At 37.2% G+C, this 20,694-nt stretch overlaps 1 protein-coding gene across 2 annotated transcripts in view; it reads right to left on the reverse strand.

Moving 5' to 3' along the window:
• Window positions 1–11,787: 11,787 nt before the first annotated feature.
• Window positions 11,788–20,694, reverse strand: part of LOC144349976 (neprilysin-1-like) — a 45,944-nt gene continuing 37,037 nt past the window's right edge. For both annotated transcript variants that reach the window (XM_085490517.1, XM_078008336.2), the window contains 7 exons: window positions 17,775–17,826; window positions 17,498–17,562; window positions 16,775–16,908; window positions 16,386–16,451; window positions 14,423–14,518; window positions 14,216–14,292; window positions 11,788–12,882 (listed from right to left, as the gene is read on the reverse strand). In XM_085490517.1, the coding sequence (XP_085346643.1) occupies window positions 12,786–12,882; window positions 14,216–14,292; window positions 14,423–14,518; window positions 16,386–16,451; window positions 16,775–16,908; window positions 17,498–17,562; window positions 17,775–17,826 (587 nt within the window). In that variant the 3' untranslated portion in view covers window positions 11,788–12,785. The remainder of the gene's footprint in view (window positions 12,883–14,215; window positions 14,293–14,422; window positions 14,519–16,385; window positions 16,452–16,774; window positions 16,909–17,497; window positions 17,563–17,774; window positions 17,827–20,694) is intronic.

Raw genomic sequence — 20,694 nt, forward strand, 5'->3', positions numbered from 1 at the left:
CCTTATTTGGCAAATCCTTTAAGGAAGGCCAAATGATAATTTGTTATTTCCAGAAAAAATATACTTACGTACACCACGTGCAAAAGAACAACATGAAGTCCAATCTGTTCATTTACAAAATCACTTTAAAGTACACATGCACACACTAAGTAAAATGTTTTTAAATGAAACTTTTTTAGGTAAAAACAATATGATATATACTAAAATTTCATTTCGTCCTATCGTTCTCACTCATTTCGTTTTTGGAGTGTTGTAACGTCTTACAAGTGTACCTGCAATGTAATTAACCTTCAAAAACAAACAAAGGGTCCTAACCCACTAATGTGTATTGTTTACAAATTTGGGAAACCCACTTAAAGTCATATTTTGCAATCATTAACAATTACGTTTAACTGACTGAGGTTGCATACTTGGCATATAGTTTTCAGTGAACGGGTCTCTTACCAGCTATATATATAGTAACTGTACTACTGTGCGTAGAAATGATATTTGTAAAATATATCTAATTCGGGTCAAATATCGTTTTTTCATCTGCGAGGGTATGTCTAGTTTGTTCGCAAGCAAAGTTTAGAGATGACCAACCGTTCTAGTTTGAGCATTTTAATTTTCTTTGAGCCGCACCACTGCTTCAATTATTCTGTGTTGACTTGATTTAAAGTGAAAGTCCGTGATACTATTGTCATAGCGTGTGCACATAGATGATAGTGGACTGGTGTGAATGTAGACAAATCAGAGCAATGATATTGATATTTTATGAAAACACTTATTAAATAGCAAAGGCATGAATACATAAAGTTTCATTTGTTTAACTCGTACAGTGTTACGTGATTATTACAGAATTATAAAGAATACCGTTATCATGGATGCTCAATTTGAAATTATGGTTGCTGATTATGACATCTTTGACGATGGTAATGGAGTTATGGTCACTGGTAGTTGTGACATGAATAGTGATTACGAAATCATGGATGATGAGTGTTACATCATAGTTTCTGATTAAGATACCACGATTGCTGATCATGACATCATAGATACTAGTAATAACATCATGGATGATGAATACGGCACTATGGTTGTTAATTATGACATCATGGATGTTGATTATGACATCATGGATAATGATTACGGCATCAAGTTGCAGATTATGACATACTGGATGTTGATTAAGGGATCATTGCTGATGATTATGACAAATAGTTGCTGAATAAGTCATTACGCTTTTTAATTGTGGCAACATGGATGTTGAATATGACATCATAGTTGCTGATTATAAAATCATGGATACTGATTATGACATCATGATTGCTGAAAATTACATTATAGATGCGTATTATTACATAATTGTTGCTGATTAAAAGCCATGATCGTCATAACTGGAATATTAAGCGTGATACATAGTGGAATTATAAAATGACATCTTTTCTGTGTGCATTACGTCATTTCAAACGTAGTATTAACTTGGGAGTGACATAACATACAAATACATACCGTTAAGTTCAAATTCATATACCACTCGAGTTTCAGGCACTCGAAACTAACTAGACACGGTGAGTAAAAAATGGTAGAATGGTAAAATTTGTGCCAACTAACTTGCATCAATTCTGCTTTGTATACCTGCTATACATTTAGCAAAGTCGAAACTACATGACAGTATGTATACATACATGCATATCTAACCAGCTGACCATAGCTTGTGTACTACTGGGTCGTCATGGCCTCGTGTGACCCTCTATAATGTGAACTCACCTTTTGGGTGTACGTCTCAGTTCCTAATACAGATGTAATACTTGAGGTAATCCTTAAATATGATCGATTTGTTTGCAACGTGAAACAACGATCGACGTTTTTTTTTCAATAGAATGAAGGACTTTTGGAATCTGCTAACCGTGTCAAGGTCTATTATCTCTTCCGTAGGTCCGAGATATCAGTAACGCAATTATCTTTTATTTACAGCCACATGGCCCAGTGGTTTTGTTTCAACTTTACGTGGCATTTGTTTTACTGGTGTTTCTCTCTCTTCATTATAAACGTTTTTTTTTCCCCCAAGAACATTTCAAAATTAACCGTAGCGAGTCGTTCTTTGCCGAGAGATGCAGGTAACTATGGAGTGTTCTAATCACTTATGGTAAACTTAGTACAGTTTGCAGCGGGTAATAGCCGTAAAACATAAATGCACATTTGAATGGCTAGCGGTGTCGACGTTTGGCAATTATTTATTTGACCCGCAGTATCCTACAGTTAGTATATCATTGGTCTCGTTAAAATCTAACCAGTAAGTGACTAAACAAAATTGTATACACTAGCCTGAGATTGGTCCACTAGGCGCCAATGGTAATAGTATATCGTTCTCAAACGTGATTTGCTACTAAACTCTCGTGTGTTGCTTGACATTTGGTGCTGCCGACGTCATTGTGACGTCACGCAACTTAATGTCCCACGTTCTTCAACTTGTGTTCTAGATCTCCACATTGCGAAGGAGTCAGCATCAAGCGCTCACATACCTATATATTTTCTTTACAGCGTGGTGTATGTGTTAGATTTGTTATATTTTTTGTCAAATCAAAGCGTCGAGTATCGAAGGTTGAATTAGCAAGTCTTATAGAAGCTGTAAGCAGATATACTACAGACCCTATGATATAGTTCAAACGTAATCCGAAACGGCGGTTGTTAAAGCGTTCATGTGACAGCACATCTGGGTCATTTTTTAAACAAGTACTCGCTCAAAGCTGACTCTAAGCCACGACTTTATAAAATAAATCGGTCGTCACGTATCGTTTCTCTGAATGTCATGTATTTTAACCTTGTTTCATACGTCATCCCTGACCCATGCCGTATGGTGTGCCGTCTGTGAATTTACTCGTATCGCGTTTTTTTTTATTTTTAGAATACTATATGTAAAAATTATCATTAAATAAAATAAATAAATTTCAAAGTAAATATTATTAGCTAACTTATTGGTTTATTTATAAATCTTTATATACATTTTATAATTTAAAAAATACTGTTATTACCTAAATGTTATTCAATTATGATTCGAGATATCTTATACATAAAGAAATTGGAAAAAATGGTATTAAATTATGAAGATAATCGGTGTTTATAAGTATTATATACATACAATTGAGTGTCGTACATAATCAGAAAGACGTGTTATATTAATTACTTATAACGCAGCAAAATACATTATTTATAAATAAATATAATTTTGTTTTAGTATGTTTGTTATTTGTAAATAAAAATACTCATTCATGTATTTCCTAAGCATGGTTATTCAAGTTTATAAACAATTGCGACTCGACGACTATATCATAATATGCAATCCATGGACGTTAGTGGCGTTTGCATGATTTTGTATCAATTAGAGGGTCTCAAAATTCGTTATATAAGTAAATACTGCATGCCAGACGTGTACATGGTCTGTGAATACAAATAATTCGAATATTGGTAGAGTCAGATAGATTATGTTAAAGCGAGAGGGTCACCTGCGTACGCGCGGGATTTGAGTCCCAAGCGACGATAACAACACACGCTAAAAACGCATAAACTCATGGGTAGACGCTTGTTTGTAAAGAATGACACGCAATGACCATCTGACGCATGCGCAGGTGACGAGTCCTCCGCTTTAGCTAAAAAAGAAAAATTGACATTTTTTGAACACTCGGCGCGAATAAAATCTTTACGAAGCAAAATAGTGACTTAAAGGGCGGCAGACGTCACGCTGTACATGTACGACTTTTGTGTTGATAAACATTGATTTTCCCACAATTCAATGCGCTCGTCAAATGGCAATCACAAGTATGAGGTTTGACCTTGGCGTGCCTTGCACTAATTCCCGCCGGTGACTCCTCGATACCTTCCAATCACCTAAAAATACCTAATTAAAGATTTGTAACGTCTCAGTTTGTACACGTTGATTTGCGCAACAGTCAAAGTCGCTATCTTTGTTTATACTATGGGACCCATATATCTCGCGCATGCGTGGCGCGACGACTACCGCCCTTTAAATTCGTGTCTTTTTAAACTGACGCGCATTGTCCTCAAAACTATTATCATCACCCGCTAATCGTGTCCGCATGAGGACTGTATCTGTCCCAAAAAGGACGCCATGCCTGTGTTACAGTGTTCGCAATAACTCGGAAGTGGATAAAATGCATGTCACGTAATTCAACTCCATCGCATTAAGGGATAAACACAATGCTGTGTGCAATGAGTTACAATTGACCGTTCATTACGGTCTTCTAACGCACTGTGCACACTCGAACACAACGCGATTCAGTTGAAAGACGATCGAAGAGTGGGCCATCAATGTTTTAACATAACGAAACACCAAAAATGCACGACGATCACGTTAGATTAAGATTATATGCGATCTTTCGTAGAATATTTAGAATATTATAAACTTTTAAAGAACTATGGTCGTCGCGCAGGGAGTGTTCGAATTTCATGTAAACAATGTATTTTACACGTGTTGTGTACGTCACTATGAGTCCCATATCGAACAGAACGCGGCGCGACGGCCACTGACCTTTAAACACAGGATGACGGTGATATTTCCCTGGGTGCAAGAAAGTCATGCCACGTGTATATGAAAGTTGCCCATTCATACTACAACCCAATTATAATACGAAATGTTTTTATTCATTTTGTGTTGCTCTATTAGTGCTAATGCATTCTGGTAATATGAAGTATGGAACGCCATTGCTGCATTATATTGATGTCTAACACATTACTAACACATCTCATTACTTTGCTGTAAAACACCATTATATTACGACGTTACGCATCTATATTATATGCAAAGTGATATAGGGATGAAATTTAATATGCAAACTTCGTTTTATTATGCCAACGTAGTTATATGATGGCGGTGCACCTTTATTATTATTCTGTAAATTTAAGTTCTTTATTATATGAGATCGAGCTCTGGATCCTTGTGTAGGATAATTTCTAAATGAATGTTTGCTGCGTATTTTTAGTAATGGAGAACATATTACGGCACTTTGCATCCAACACTCCTGAACAATCCCACACTTCGCCATTATCCGCGTGTCTGATAATAATAAATTAAACTTATTGAAAAAACTGGCGCTAACATTTCGTAAATCTAAAATATCGCCCCATTTGCATAAATTGATATCATTGGAAATTAAAAACTCGTCTTTTCAGTAAAACTGTACCAAAATAATTTCCGATAGACAAGATGATAATTCATAGTTGAATGATTCTATCGTTTCAAGCTGAAAAAATGTATTGAAAAACTTAAAGTGCCTGTGCTATGTCCACCCTCACGTTTCCTATTTTAGATCTGTGTCCCGCTGAAATGGGCAGTTATTGATTTTTTTGCTGCAAATGATTACTAGTATAGTAAATTTGGGATATTTCTCGTGTTGTAGCCACGCCCACCTATCCTGAAACGGTCGACTGTTTCCGGATTTCCGACACTCGCCGAAAGTGCGCCACCAAATGACAAAATGTGAGAGGAAGTCATACCCCTGAGCCGTAATAACACTGGTCATTCAGTATACTTTTAAACGATATACATTTTTCGGTCTATTTTATTATTTTAGTTTTTTTGAGAGAGATTTTTTAGATGTTGTGTTGTGGAAAGTTTCAGTGAAACGTATAGTGTATGTATTCACAGGTTTCTAATCGATTCAAAGGTGCGACATCAGTGGACGAAAGCCACTTAACCTCAGATTCTTTGTTTGTGTGGAAAAACTGTCCTCGTCCATGAAAAAAAACCAAAAACTAGATTTAAAGATAAACGCCGACAACGTAAACCTGGCGCAACACTTTAGAAAGAAATAGATTCCGGACGAGCCCATGATCACCGAGGCGGATTTCAGAAGAGAGAGAGATGTCATGAATTAGTTTTCGCGTATCTGTTAACCGACTTAATTAGCTGATTATTAGCGAATTGCTGTGTTATGTCTGTCATCGTTTAGGTCTATTTGAAGTTTTGGACGGAACTTGGCTCAGTGGTTTGGAACTAATTACAAGATACCGTCGCTATTCTTACATCCATAGTTATTAATGTAGTGAACGATTAATCAAAAGATATGACGTATTCAGTACTTAGTATGATTGGCTTTATGATTGAAGGTTACGCCCTAGAGTCTTTTTACTGTTTTGTAATTGGTTAGAGTTTTGAAAATGAATAAAGAGAGTTTGAGTTGGTCTTGGGGAGCACAGCACGATAGACGCAGTAGAAGAGAGAGTGCAGTTTTGGGCAGTCGGGAGTCCAGTCCAGGGGCGAGCCTTGAGAGGGTTCAGTCTTGGGCGAGTCTTGGTTCAGCCTTGTGAGAGTCTTGGGGACCCTTCCCCAGGGCGCTGTGTCTTATAGAGTGGTCCAAAAGATCGACCGAGACGAGAGTTGAACCGTATTTCGTTGTGTGTGTCTTATTTGACTGTAAAGTATAAGTGACCTTCCCGATCCCGTACCTCAAGGGGACGAGATAGAGAGACGAGACGAGTTCCCCCCTGACAGTGTGGAGAACCCCCGAGGAAAAGAGATTTCCCCCTGATAGAGACGTCCGGCAAGTGTTTCAAATGAGTTGACATTTTTGCGATCCTGATTATTGTTTTATAGAAACCATTTAGTCCCTGTTAAGTAAAAGGTAGCAATAATTTTGACAGTGACACGAAAACGAAACGACGGACGAACAGGAAATTACACAGCCCTTACACGCTGCTAATTGTTTTCATTTTCGAAAGCTAAAAGTTTCTGAGTTGTTTGGTGATTGGTGTTGAATGTCGAATTCACACCTCTGTTCTTTTTTTACCTCCATGCTTGCAGCTTGATCTGCGTAATAATTTATGAAATAAGAATCCGGGCTTGGTCAATGTGTTTCCACCAAATAAAGTTGTAATATGATATAATTATGACAATCACGCCATGGATCACGCTAACTCGATTCCACTCTGAATTTATCTGTATGTGTGTCGATCTCGATTATTTTTGTTATCCAATTAAACGCCGCTTTTAACGCACTTGCCCTTGTCGTGACCCAACGCGTTCGGCTATTTTCGATATCCTAAGTTTTCACAAATTTAAAAAAAAAAAAAACTCCGACCGACCGACCTAATTTTTCAATTTTTCGACTTGAGGGCAACATAAGTTTTTGGCCTTATCTGTGTGGTTTGACTACAGTTGTGGCGTGTATTTTGTCGTTGTGGTTTATTTGTCAGTTGTTCGTATCATTCAATCAGCAACATCGAGCCACTATTCCTATACATGTACAAGTATACATGTTGTGTTTACATTACTTAATGATATCAATCTCTAGAAAGTTTCAGATTGGCTTGCTCGTTACAGTCTACTTTATTTATTAGCTGTCTGTATGTCTCATAAAACATGTCTGTATGTCTAATAAAATGGTCTGCATAACAAGATATAAGTGTTTTTATACCCGGTGTATTTTTACATTGCAGTGTCATAATAATAATCATTGCGGACATCGAGTTACGAACATCGAGTTCCAAAAACATCGAGTTACAGAAATGACTACGCCCATATTTTTGAAACCACTCCCACTTTTATGAAACCACGCCCAAATTGTAACTCAATGTTTAATTAACAGTTAACAGAACTTCGAGTTACGGGCAACATATATTTTGTTTTTTGTTGAACGTCCACATTCTGTAACTCGAAGTTCAAATAACAGTTAACCAAACTTCGGGTTACGGGCAACATATATTTTTTGTTTTGTTCAACTTTCAAATTCTGTAATTCGAGCTTTAATCATCAGTTATTCAAACTTCGAGTTATTAACTCGAAATTTAATTAACAGTTAACATAACTTCGAGTTACGGCAACGTATATTTTTGTTATTGTTCAAACATCCATATACCGTCTTTCTTTTTTGACCACGAATTAAGCTTGCTTGTTTCAACTTTTGGGTTTAGTCACCTGTACTACATATTCACAACTTCTTGTCGACGTCTTACTGGAGCCTGGAAACCACCACAGACCGCATACAGAGACCGGAGTCGTGATACTTCCTCGTCGGCGTCATTCCATCGTTTCTTCATCTCTAACTCGCTCGCTTTTATCACATAACAATTCATTGTAAATTGTACAACGCACAACTTTCGTTCGTGTCACTGGATCAACGCGTGAAATCAGGCAAACAGATTCTCAAATCTTCACATTAATAGTCAATTCTGGCGTGGCGTTGTGTTGCAATAATAATAGTAACATTGTTGTGACATTACAAACGCACACAACGACTAAGCCCAAAAGTTGAAACAAGCAAGTTTATTGCATGGTCAAAAATGAAAGGCGGTATGTAGATGTGAATGTTTGAACAATAACAACAATGTACGTTGGGCCCGTGGCTAGTGACGGCCAAGTAAATTTCTTTATATTTTCTGGAATCTAACTTTTTTTGAGGTAATTTCAATTTATTAATTTGCGGTATGTAATCACAATTTATTTTTTAGCTGTGATTTTTGAAGTTACACATGCGGTGGTGACATTTAGTTTTCAACAATAGGATTCCGAAATGAACGACGAAAATCAAAATCCTATTTTCAATTTAAAGCTTTTCATTTTATTGAATCGCTAGGAAGCTTTTTCGGTTATTTGCACATTTTCAGTCGAAGGCGAACCCAGCAACGCGCATGCTACAATTTTACCAGTCAGCTCTGTTTTGACGCCTACTTGTTAATATTCATATATCATCATTATATTCTAGAACTAATCCACGCTAACCGATTCGTGGCCTTGCTAACTGAAATGGAGATCGAAAAAAATTTTGACATTGAGTATACGAGTTTTCTTGTCAAACAGGGGACTTCTCACGACGGAATGACGATAGGCCGCTCATTATCTGAGCATAGAGGAATTACTGAATGAAGTGTGCGACGATTCTGTAATCATCGTGGTGTACACCCTCTAATAAGTGGATTGCATTGTAGATAAAGCTGTCTGTGAACAAAATTACGGGACTAAAACATTGCACGATACATTGTTGATTCCGCTTGCCCTTGATCTATTATCGTTGGACCGCGACAGTATCCCCTAGTGCGTCAATGAAATGAAAAGCCTAAAACTAAAAATAGCATTTTGATTTTCGTTGTTCATTTCAAAATCTTCTTTTCCAAAGGGCGATGTTGCCACCACAAGCATAACTTTGAAAACAACAGCTAAACTTTAAATTGAGATTTCTTGCCGTCAATTCATCAGTTGAAATTACGCCAATGTCACGGTTAGATTCCAGAAAATATTAGAAATTCACTTGGCCGTCATTAGCCATGGACCACGTTGCCGTAACCCGAAGTTATGATAACTGTTAATTAAAATTTGAGTTACTGAATGTGGACTTTAAACAACAACAACTAATTTTATGATGTCCGTAACTCGAACCTCGGTTAACTGTTAATTAAATTTCGAGTTACCAACTCAAAGTTTGATTAACTGTTAGTTAAAGTTCGAATTACAAAATTTGAAAGGTAAAGTCTCGTCGACTTCCACAAGCGCCGCCTAGTGCGACTCCAGTGATCGTAGGGCGTCTGTTTTTCTAATGTATTGCGCCATATTATGTTTGCTGTTTATAAACCACCCCTGTCTTTCCGTGAAATATACTATCGGTAATTACAACTAAAAGTTTTCAACAAGATGTTAGTCGTGAATCACGATTTTAATTAGCATAATAGTAAATTACAAACTTGTAAAACTTACGAGTTTTACGGTACTGAGTGAATTGTCATTGCATTGCTCCCGGAAATACAGTAAAACCTGTCAAAACCGACCATGACTGGGACTGGGATCTATGGTCGGTTTTCAGAGGGAGTCGGTTTATTCAGGGTGGGCATAACTTCGATTGAAACAACAATTACATGTGCTGTAAACACGGGACAAATGAAAGACACCGGAGTTTGCCTCCGGTGATTATACATGTATTTACATTTATTGTATTGTTTCAATAAAATAATTTACCAAACAAGACAAGAATGTTATGGTATGTACATGAAATCAATAAACATTAAAATAACTGTTGGAACAGACCGGGTAAGTATCGCGTATCGTAACTGAAGGCGTCCATTTTGAATGACATCACAACGTAAGTTCACGTGAGCTACATGTAATTATTATAATTTATGCAGACAGTTGATTTTGCTGTTAAGTCAATGAATCAAATTACGATGTAAATAAATCATCAAGTTTTCACCGCTTTAAAGAACATCTTTTTTCAACGATTTTGTTCGTTCGAATTATGAAATTTTGGATATCTGTCAAGTAGCTGGAGTCTTTGTTTATTGCGAAGTTTTGTAATCTTGTTAACATGTCTAGCACATCGCCATGCGTCAAGTCACGGTCATTGTGGGGTCAATAATTTGACTATCATTGTCTGTAGATTCATGGTTTTCTTTGTCTGCAATAAAATTCTCAACAATCTGTTGCTCCCACTCGCCGTCATACATTGCTTCAGTCGGTATACGTTCATCAAAGTGGAGGTATTCTACAACGCTACACTGTGTTTGCGGCTCTGCAACATGCTAAATAAGGTTTCCGAATTCTTTGTCATCGTCTGCTTCTTCGTCATCATAAATTTTAATCTTGAAGCCCCCTTTACGGAAACATTCGAAAGCACAAAATTGTCGATCAGAATCGTTATGGAAAGAAGAAAACTCAATGTTTTGATCGTTGAAGAAGTGATAATGCAGTGTGCTTCACCGCAATTGAAGTTGATGACCCCGATCATTTGTTTATATCCGGGGTCATTACACTGTCCAGACATCACGCGATGCGATGGCGTGTGGTGTGAAAAACTTAATCAGTTGCTATTGTTTTACACGGGACGTTACTTGTAGTGTGAGATTTGATATTGTTTCTGTGACGTTCACGGTAAATTCAACACAATGCACACTTTTTAGGTCGGGCAGACCGGATTACTAGACAGCGGACGTGGTGCAACTGGTCGGATGGTCGATGTATTCAGTGTGAATATTAGACTTGGGGCCGATCAATGCGGTCGGTGTTCGGAGTAGACAGTGGTCGGATTTCACAGGTTGTTTTAACATAGGCGTCTATGGAGAAATTTCGGGACTACATAAATCGGTCGGTTCTGACAGTAGGTCGGTTTATCCAGGGGTCGGTTTTGACAGGTTTTACTGTAGTCAACAGCGGCAGGAAGAGGAGTGGCTACAATTAAAAAAAGTTGTTTAAAATACAGTGATTTAAATGGTTTCATTCTATGTAGCAGAGGAATGTTACTGTTTACCTTGTTAAATACCCTATCACGATAAGGTTTTCATGCATTATTCTTATCTACTAGTGTCTTATGTTTTTTAATTGTGTTTATTCTAATTTACAGTCTAATGATGTCTTGTAATTGTTTGTTGTGTCATCATTTAGCATATATGTTCTGGGGCTCTATGGGGGATAGTACATTGAAATACCATACAATCCCCATACTGCTTCTCGGAGAATAAAAACCTGATTTCATGTTGCCTGTTGTCTGATTACATCTCGAAAAATCTTTGGTTTGAGAGGAGGTGCAATTAAATGGTCAGCCAATCAAATTCTCGCATGAAACACTTCTATACACACTGATAATTCATTATCTATATTCACTGGGTATTTTGAAAACTTATCGTTCGTCTTTGATGCCTTGCACCATGTGTTGTATTATTTTATAAGGAACCCTGCAAATATCTACATGGCCTCATAGGCCCGTTGTTCATTAGTCACTTTCTAGTCACCAACACTATCAGTATTTGTTGGTTATACAATTATTGTTTAATATAATCGAATATGTTCGAATAACAAAACTTTCACTGAAATCTGTATTACATATGAATATATTTACTTGTGTTTACAAAACTCCTCTCAAGTTTTACACGGAAAATAATACAGCAATAAGAAATGTTATGTAAACAACATCGTACCAAGTTCATTGAATGATAGCTACCCATACTTTTCTCTAGAATCTACAGAAATATCCACACATTTGTCACGAGGAAAACCCAATGTAAACAAAATCAGAAAACATATTCCGTATTTTCCGTATACAAAAACGGCGAGGCCTGAAAAGCTATGTATTAGACTATTTATGTTTCTGCAAATATCCATCACAATCAAAAAACTATCACACTAAAAGAAAGTGTATCGGCGCGAGAGCTCGTGTAGATGTAGTTCTCTTTATTTTGAAAGCAATTATCTGCATGAGATGCCATGCCTGTAGTTCGAAATGAGTTTTCCCATTATAATTCCAAAATAAACATACATACATACATACATACAGTGAAAATCTTCAGTAACGGTGATGCTAATAGAGGATATTCCGTACAATTGCGAGATCTCGCGAGATGCATGAAAGGCGCGCGTCGAACGTCTGCCGCAAAAATCGAACGATTTGATTTTGAACTAGAATTTCTTTATTTCGTAGCTCACATCGGCCGGCCGATCTTCGGCAGAGAAATATTTCTTCCGAATACCTTTACTTAATCGAAATTGCCTATCATTAAATGTGTACAGCACATTATTAAGCATGGAAATGTTCCCCAAAATACTTTCGCGTTTGTCGAATCCCACGCGATGTTTGACGCGACTACGACGCTAAGATCTTTGTTTGTCCTGTTTTTACGTTCGATTTCACGCATAACGCGTGATTCTCGCAGTGAACGGAAAATGGTTATTTGTATGACATAAATAAAGAATATTTACGAAAACTAAATAAACTGTTGTTGTGATTGACATGACGTGTATGCATAAACAACTGTGTTGAAGATACGACATTAATTCGCAGACTAAATAAAATATTGTTATAATAAAATTCAATCTACCAGATTGAACATTTATTCGCTGGATTCATGTAACCTGGTGGGCAACTGAACGTTGTAGAGAATTCCTGAGAATTCATGACACTGCCGTTGCACCTGAAATAATTAAAATGAATCAATATCCATTCGCTAAAGGGTTGACATCATTGCACACTACGCTCGTTAATTGCAAGGTTAGATTCAACGCCAACGGTTTGTAAACGCAACAGAGGAGCGTAGAAAACAAGCAAGATAAATTTGCCTAAGGTTTCTGAACTCACTTTATATATTACATGTGAAAGACGAAACAAACAGAATACGACATTATATAAATGTTCACCCCAACAGAGGTGGACATACACAGTTTTAGCGACCCGAATAGTTCATTCATTGTCAACCGAGGCGAAGACGAGATTGCCAATGGGCTCTGAGGGTCTCTAAAACTGTATGTCCACCGCTGTTGGGGTGAACATTTGTATTATAATTATACCGAATAAATCTTAAAACAGAAATCATGACAATCTACCAGGTCACCCTCGTAGAGCTGAATACATGTACGTATACAAATATACAAGTTGAAAGAGTTCAAGAGCAGTGATTTAATTCTACTGCCTTTTTACTTTCATGGTTGCATTGATAAACTTAATTTCAGCAGCTTGAGCCAGGCGTAAACTTGATTTTTACAAAAACATCCGGCGCCATCCTGTACGCAGATGTAGGCTACACTGCGTTCCATTTTGCATAAGAACACTGAAACGAGCTGCACACTGCTTGAGTATAGGGTATGTCAACACCATTCTCTTTCAACAAATACACTGTACATAATTATATGTGATATACAGTCAAAACTCGCAAAATACTAGTACGTAACAAAATCAAACAAAACAGTGCTGTTACAAAGCAAAGCCCACAACTCTCAGATTTAAGGTAGGTAGACGAGGTGCTCAATCGCAGATCGAATGTCTCAAAGCGTGTAGCTGAGCGCGCTGGCGAAACGAACGGCAAACGCGACAAAAAATCACGTGAAATCGCTACAAAATCCTAGTTTTTCGCCCCAATAAGATAGTCAAATAGGGAACGTAAATCTAACAAACCAAACAGTTCATGGATATTGCCGCGTATAACACGATAACAAGTTATTAACTTAAATCAGGTAGATTCTGGAATAAGGTACCCGGATGGTGGTAGACATACGAATCTGGCAGCAAGTCGACACACGAATATGTCTACCTGTAATACGCGAATCTGATTGGCTGTTATGGTCATGAGGTATAATAATCACAAATGTCATTTTAGACCAAGCAATTATTCACATCGGCATATGTGCTGTAGTGTGGGTAGTGTGATTGACTCAGCTTTGCGTACGTTTATATTCATATGCAACCTTGAACCATTGTATATGTCGTATTAACGTGGCATGCGCCTTCTTGCAATTGTGACAAACACTTACCTGATCCTCCCTGGACTGTGTGAACCGAATAAGACTTGATATCTAGCGCTTTGTTCGGTGTATTTACTGCACCATACCTGACGAACAACAACGAAACGGTCACAGTAATAGGAATTGTAAGCTTGAAATTTGTCACGGGATTAATCTGGGTCAATGCTGGAATATCAAATATGTAAAATGTAATAACTGATGCTCTGTGCCACTAACCTGCCCAAAATTAATGAAAAACAGTTGTTCTGGGGAAAATCCCAAACCAGGAATCCATGGTTCTTCCCCATTGTCTTTGACCCACAACTTGTAACCCTGTAGCAACGATATATTTAATAACAATAATAAATTTAATAACATTAACTATGAATGTAATGACACCCTAATTACGAGTGTGATAATAAATGCAACCACAAAGGTATAAACACTTCAACCATAAATGTAATACTGTACTTAAATATGAGATGCATCTTTTAATTACACTTTTTAAATGGGTCAATAGATGATGAAGATATTGATCAAGACATGTTATGTTATATGATTTTAAAATTAAATATTATTCATGAAATTGACTTGATAATTGCTTGAAAACGCTATTAATATTAAAAAAATATGAAATGAGTTTGAGCAAATTCGGTGATAACTAGCATAATTTGAAGAAAAAAATCGACAAGAAAGGGAAGATACATTTCAATATTTGCATAAATTAAAATTTGTCGGTATGTTTTACATATGTCATACATATTGATCTGTACAAAGTATTAAACAATACAGACGACGTTTTAAGTAGAGGAACGTGATGATTGATATTTGCAAATGTCAAAACAATCATACAAGGATGTTTAAGCTATTTCAAGTTAAATTTGGCGTTCAATGCCCATAATACACAATGCCATTTTCACTTACAAATATCATGTTGCAGTGATTTATGATAAATTGTATTCGTGCTTGTTGTGATTCAGCATGCGTTCCCATTCCGCGCGCTTTAATACATTCGTTCTGCGCTTGCGCAATTCGTCACAATGCAAGACAACGTTGTGCTCAGTTTTAGTGATTTGCGCACCGCAATATAGTTACTAGAAGAAAGGTTGAGAAACTGGAACAATTTTTTTTCATTACGCATTTTTTTTAAGTAAACATTTGAATAAACAATGCAACCAAAGAGGGTCAATACACATGTCACTATTAGCGTCAAGTTTTGTAGGCTCATATGTTGACTTATGCCTGAGGTTTGAAAATTAATGTATAATTATTCAAATATTGAGTTTTGTTATGATTTGGAACACGCGCATGAACCTGAATTCAAACTAATTCACACCTGTGAACAATATCATTTTCTAACCGTCCTAACTGCGTAACCGTGAATGGTATTATTTCTACATATCTCTAGTTCAGAGTCTTATTTTGAAAATGTAAGCATTTTCCAAAACATCGGGAACCTCTCTCAAGTTATTTGCTAGAAAAAAACCTAAGAAAAACCACATGATGACTGTAAATTCAATTTCTATGAATCAATAAGTATCTATACGACACGGTACCTGTTCAAATTGAAACCATCGTCGACGTCGTTTGGATCTGTAGTCGCCCATCAATGAGGATTCCTAGGCGATAAACGGCTACACAACTAAATTTTTGACCCATACACGTCACTATGACGTCACAGACGTGCCATTTCACTGAAGGGCTTGATTTATTGAGAGAGTGTATTACTCAGGTGAGTGGCTTAAATATATATATATATATATTTGGATTTTGTTTTCAAACATAATTATCATGTCCATGTCTGTTAATATTTATAAGGTGTAACAATTCCAATTTTCACTCCAACAGAGGTGTACATACAGATTTATCAACTCGAAATACTGCGACACATCCCTAGCATATTGCCAGAGCAATAAGTTCTAGTGAAATCATGGCCAAGCGTGATGGGTATGGGATGATAGAAACCACGAGCGCCAGAAAACGTAACTGTCATATTCAGAGTTGTCGGTATTTTGATGTCATTTACCATGCCATAACCAGAATACAGATTATAACCACAACAATTATAGAACGCTCATTGGCTAATTCAAGAGAGTCCTGGTACGAGTGGAAGCATTAAATATACCCTAATATTTCAATATGTATTAGTCATTGCATTTGAACCAAGGTTAAAGAGTTGCAGTCCTTTCATGTATCTTACCATGTATGCTGCCTTGAGACCTGCATTGTCAGCAATGTTTTCTCCCAATGTCTTGTGGCTGTTCAGCTGTAAATACATATAATTACAATCTTACAATTCATCTCGACCAAAATATCCCTATACCACTGAGTAGAGAAGAATGCCAATATCAACTTGCCGCTGATTTATACAATGTCACATGCATGTCTTCATCGGTGCTCCGCCTGCAGCCATCTTTGATTTGGCTGCCCCCATTTATTACGCGAAGTAAGCACTGTGTTCCGGTGTTTAAATTGCTACTCATAGGGACGACACAAATTGTATGGATTGTTGGTTGTGAATAACGTAAACTGTGCTACATTTATTGTGTTGATTTACCGTATTATGTACGAAAAAGAGAACGAGCTTACATTAATATTGCATTCCTCGACCCTATAGGTAGAATATTGTTTCAAAAAGCAGTTTTCCAACTTAACGTAGGCCTGTATAGAGCTATTACTCCACCACTTCATGTAGTTGCCACTACTGTTGTACATCCGACCGCCTAAGAGATAAAGAGACAACGTTAATTTAAAAATTCAATATGGCAATATATTATATGTAAAACCATTTTCGGGCCGTGGCTATTATTCAGTCCGCTAACATTCGAAAGCCGGTGATTTTTCTACAGCGTTTCTTGGTAAAGTACTCTTAGTCTCAAACACTACCCGTTACTAGTTTCTTTGTACCCACCGATATCAGTTTTTTGGGAAAATGCTCTTATTTTGTTTCAAACAGTACCAGTACGCTAGTTGTTTTTGTTCTCAAATTACTAGAAGAGGACCTTTTATCGGAACTAGGTTGTTCTCACGTGAATTAAAGCGGGAGGGTCGTCACCTGCGCACGCGCGGGAATTGAATCCCAAGCGACGATAACAACACGAGCTGAGTACGCAATGGCTCATGGGTAGACGCTTGTCTGTAAACAATGACACGCTATGACCATTTGACGCATGCGCAGGTGTCGAATCCCCAGCTTTAAGTGAAGGACACAACGTCCTCATCCGCCATTTAAAAATAGAGCCTCGGACGTTTACTAAAACTCCACACATTACGTTAACTAACGTTAGTATCCTCGTAGCCTATATAACTTACCAGCATCAACAGCATGTGTCATCTCGTGTCCTATTATGGCCCCAATGCCCCCGAAATTGAGATAACTATAAGAAATTCAATCAAAAAATAGTATAAGTAGTAGAATTTAGAATTTACAGTTCACACATTATTCAAAAGTGTCATATTTAGGTTTTTCGTTTCCCGGAGTTCGGATTGGAGATATATAATGTCAAAAACTATATTTATCACTCCCGTTAGTATATATAGCACTCTATATATACTATATATAATTATGTTCAGATGTGACTGCACTTACCTTGGTGAGTCTTTGTGATAAAAAGTACCTTGAAGAATTCCTGCTGACAATACTACAAAAGAAACAAAAAAGAGAGGGTATATATGCATTAGAAAATTACTATTTCCACATTTGTTCAACTATCAGGGGGAAGTCCTCTCCTCTGTGTTCTCCAATACGTGCCAGGGGGGAATCTCGTCTCATCTCTATGTCACGTTCCTTTGAGGTACGGGATCGGGGAAGTCACTTAAACTTTACAGTCAAATAGACGCACACAACAAAATACGTTTCAACTCTCGTCTTAGTCGGTCAGTCGAGCACTCTATAAAACACAGCGCCCTGGCGAAAAGTCCCCAAGACTATCGCAAGGCTGACCCAAGACTGCCTCTAGACTGCGTCAAGACTCGCCCCAAGACTCTCCAGGACTGCGTCAAGACCAGACTCTAGACTCTCCAAGAGTGCCTCTGTCCTCGTGTACTCGCCAAGACCAACTCTTTATTCATTTTCAAAACCTTAACCAATTACAAAGCAGTATTAAGCCAATCACACTAAGTACTGAACACGTCATATCTTTTGATTAATCATTCACTATATTAACAGGTAACCTGTAGAATGCTGTGTGGGTAATATTTTTATATTGATTTTTCTTGCATTTGCAGCAAATAGTTACCAAACAATGAGAAATCTATAGGATTGGATATACCTCTCAGCTGGCTTCACATGCATAGTTCAAGACTGCCTAACCGGTGCTTATACCAGGATTGAGTTGCATCACTGTGGTCTGTGGTTACAGCTTCATTTTCCGAGTAATCACAAGAAATTGACATTACAATAGAAAATAAAAGACTGGCACTCCCATACAATTAATAGCAAGTGAAATTTCTGGAATTGAAACAAAGATTTTGAAGTCACTGGTGTAGGCATTGAATAACTTCAAGTTGGCATAAAGACGAGGTAGTTTATTTAATCAGTGCTGAACTAGAGGTTGAAATTATAATTAAGTTCGTTGTCATATAATTTGTTTATTTAAATTTCTCCTGAATTCAAATAGAATACACTGGTGAAAGGATGTTTTTGAGGTGTGGTTACATTGTGTATGGAATGGTAGGGTTGGGTGTCATATAATTTTTTCATTTTCAACTCTCATGAAATCACACAGAATTTCACTTAATTTATTTTCGATGAAAAGTTTTCAAGCATACGGTGTGAATCAAATTTTCACTGTGCTGTGTCAAGTCTCAATAGAGTATGAGGGAAATGGCATTTTCACTGGAATTTATTTTAGCGGAAAAATGTTCACAGTGAAAGGAAGTATTCCACATTATTACATATATACTGCAGTTTATTTTGATTCGTCCCTGAAATCAAAATCGGTACTTCCACACCCCATATGCAAATGAGGTCTGAGAGCGAATAAAGTAGTCCGTTCAAGAGTAGCGTTTTTCGAAACATAGCAGAAATAAACAATATTTAGAAGTTTATTTTACGTTTGGGTACATGAATATATTTGCCGAGTGAAATGAAATTTGAACAACAGTAATGGTACTTCTAAGCAGTAACTTATTTTGACTAAAACTAATTTGCATATCACCCATGCAATGATGTTTTTGGTATTTTCACGGTCAATATGCAAATGAACATGGTATTGGCGATTCGCTCCACTTGGATTGCCCTTAAAATCACTTTAATTTTGTGTATCTGTGTGTGTGTGTGATTTCTAGTGTTTTCACGTATTAATTCTTCTGTGATTTGTTTGGCTTGGCCGATTTCGCTCAAACTTAGCAGGTAGGTCACACCTTCACTCTAGTTATCAGGAAATGTATCTCCTACAAATTTTGGATAAAACACCTCAGACATAGCTCATTTTGCTCAGCTTGAGTGTGGGCACAAAGTTACTATTGGTAAAATCTGAAAACAAATTCTGACCACCGTTTCCATGGAAACAGCCAACAACTGAATTTTTTAATACCTTCACGCCAAATGTATCACTCATACATTTTTATGATTAAAAAGCATGGACGTAGCTCATTCTAATCCGCTTGAGTGTGGGCAACAATTTACTGAGATTTTTTTTGGCTTGGCTAATTTTGTTTATAATTGACAGGCAGGTCGTACCGTCACTAATTGGCAAAACAATCCTGGTCCACAGCTACCATGGCAACAGCCAAAAACTGTTTTTTGAATACTTTCGACCCCAAATTTATTACCTCCCACTAGTCTTGTATTCATGCCTTTTATTTTGGCTACGTTGCACACCGGTAAGAGATCACCGACGCCGACATTGTTACACTGTATCAACGTAATCCCGACGCAACTTTGAACTTTGAATGAACTGTAAATGCTGCCTGCAATCTAGAAAATACTATCGGTTGGAAATAATCAATTTAAGGGATTGTTCAGTTACTCTGGCCTGGGGGGGCGGCAGATTCCATTTTGTCAGCTGTAAATCTCAGTTGACCCACCCCTATCAATAAAAAAAGTGGGCGACCCCTAACATTATATTTTAAAACATGCTGACCCCCCCCCCCCCCCGAAAAACAAAGAAACATTAACAGTTTTGGCTCTGACATGATTACAAAATGTATGATGTGCATTGAAAATATCCTGGTTTGCCGTAATTTTTAGTGTTTGCATTTAATAGACCAGTCAACTTAGGAGGGGAGAGGAAGCATAAAGCCAAAAAACGACTACAGAAAAGACTGCAGGAAGTAGGGAAATCTATGCTGCTAAAGATAGTAAATAAAAACAAAGCTGTGGAGTACTCACTTGATAAACGCCCTTATAAGATAGGAAAAGAGGATTTGAATCTAGGCGGTTTGAAAACTAATTTGGATTTAATATATATTTCATATCTTATAGACCAGGAAAGCTTTACACCTGAAGCACAGTCTGTGCTTATGAAAACAAAGGACACTTTGATTTTTGTATAAATTTGTGTTGG

Source organism: Saccoglossus kowalevskii, chromosome 15, assembly GCF_978046115.1.
Source record: "Saccoglossus kowalevskii chromosome 15, keSacKowa6.1, whole genome shotgun sequence".
Lineage (NCBI taxonomy): Eukaryota > Metazoa > Hemichordata > Enteropneusta > Harrimaniidae > Saccoglossus > Saccoglossus kowalevskii.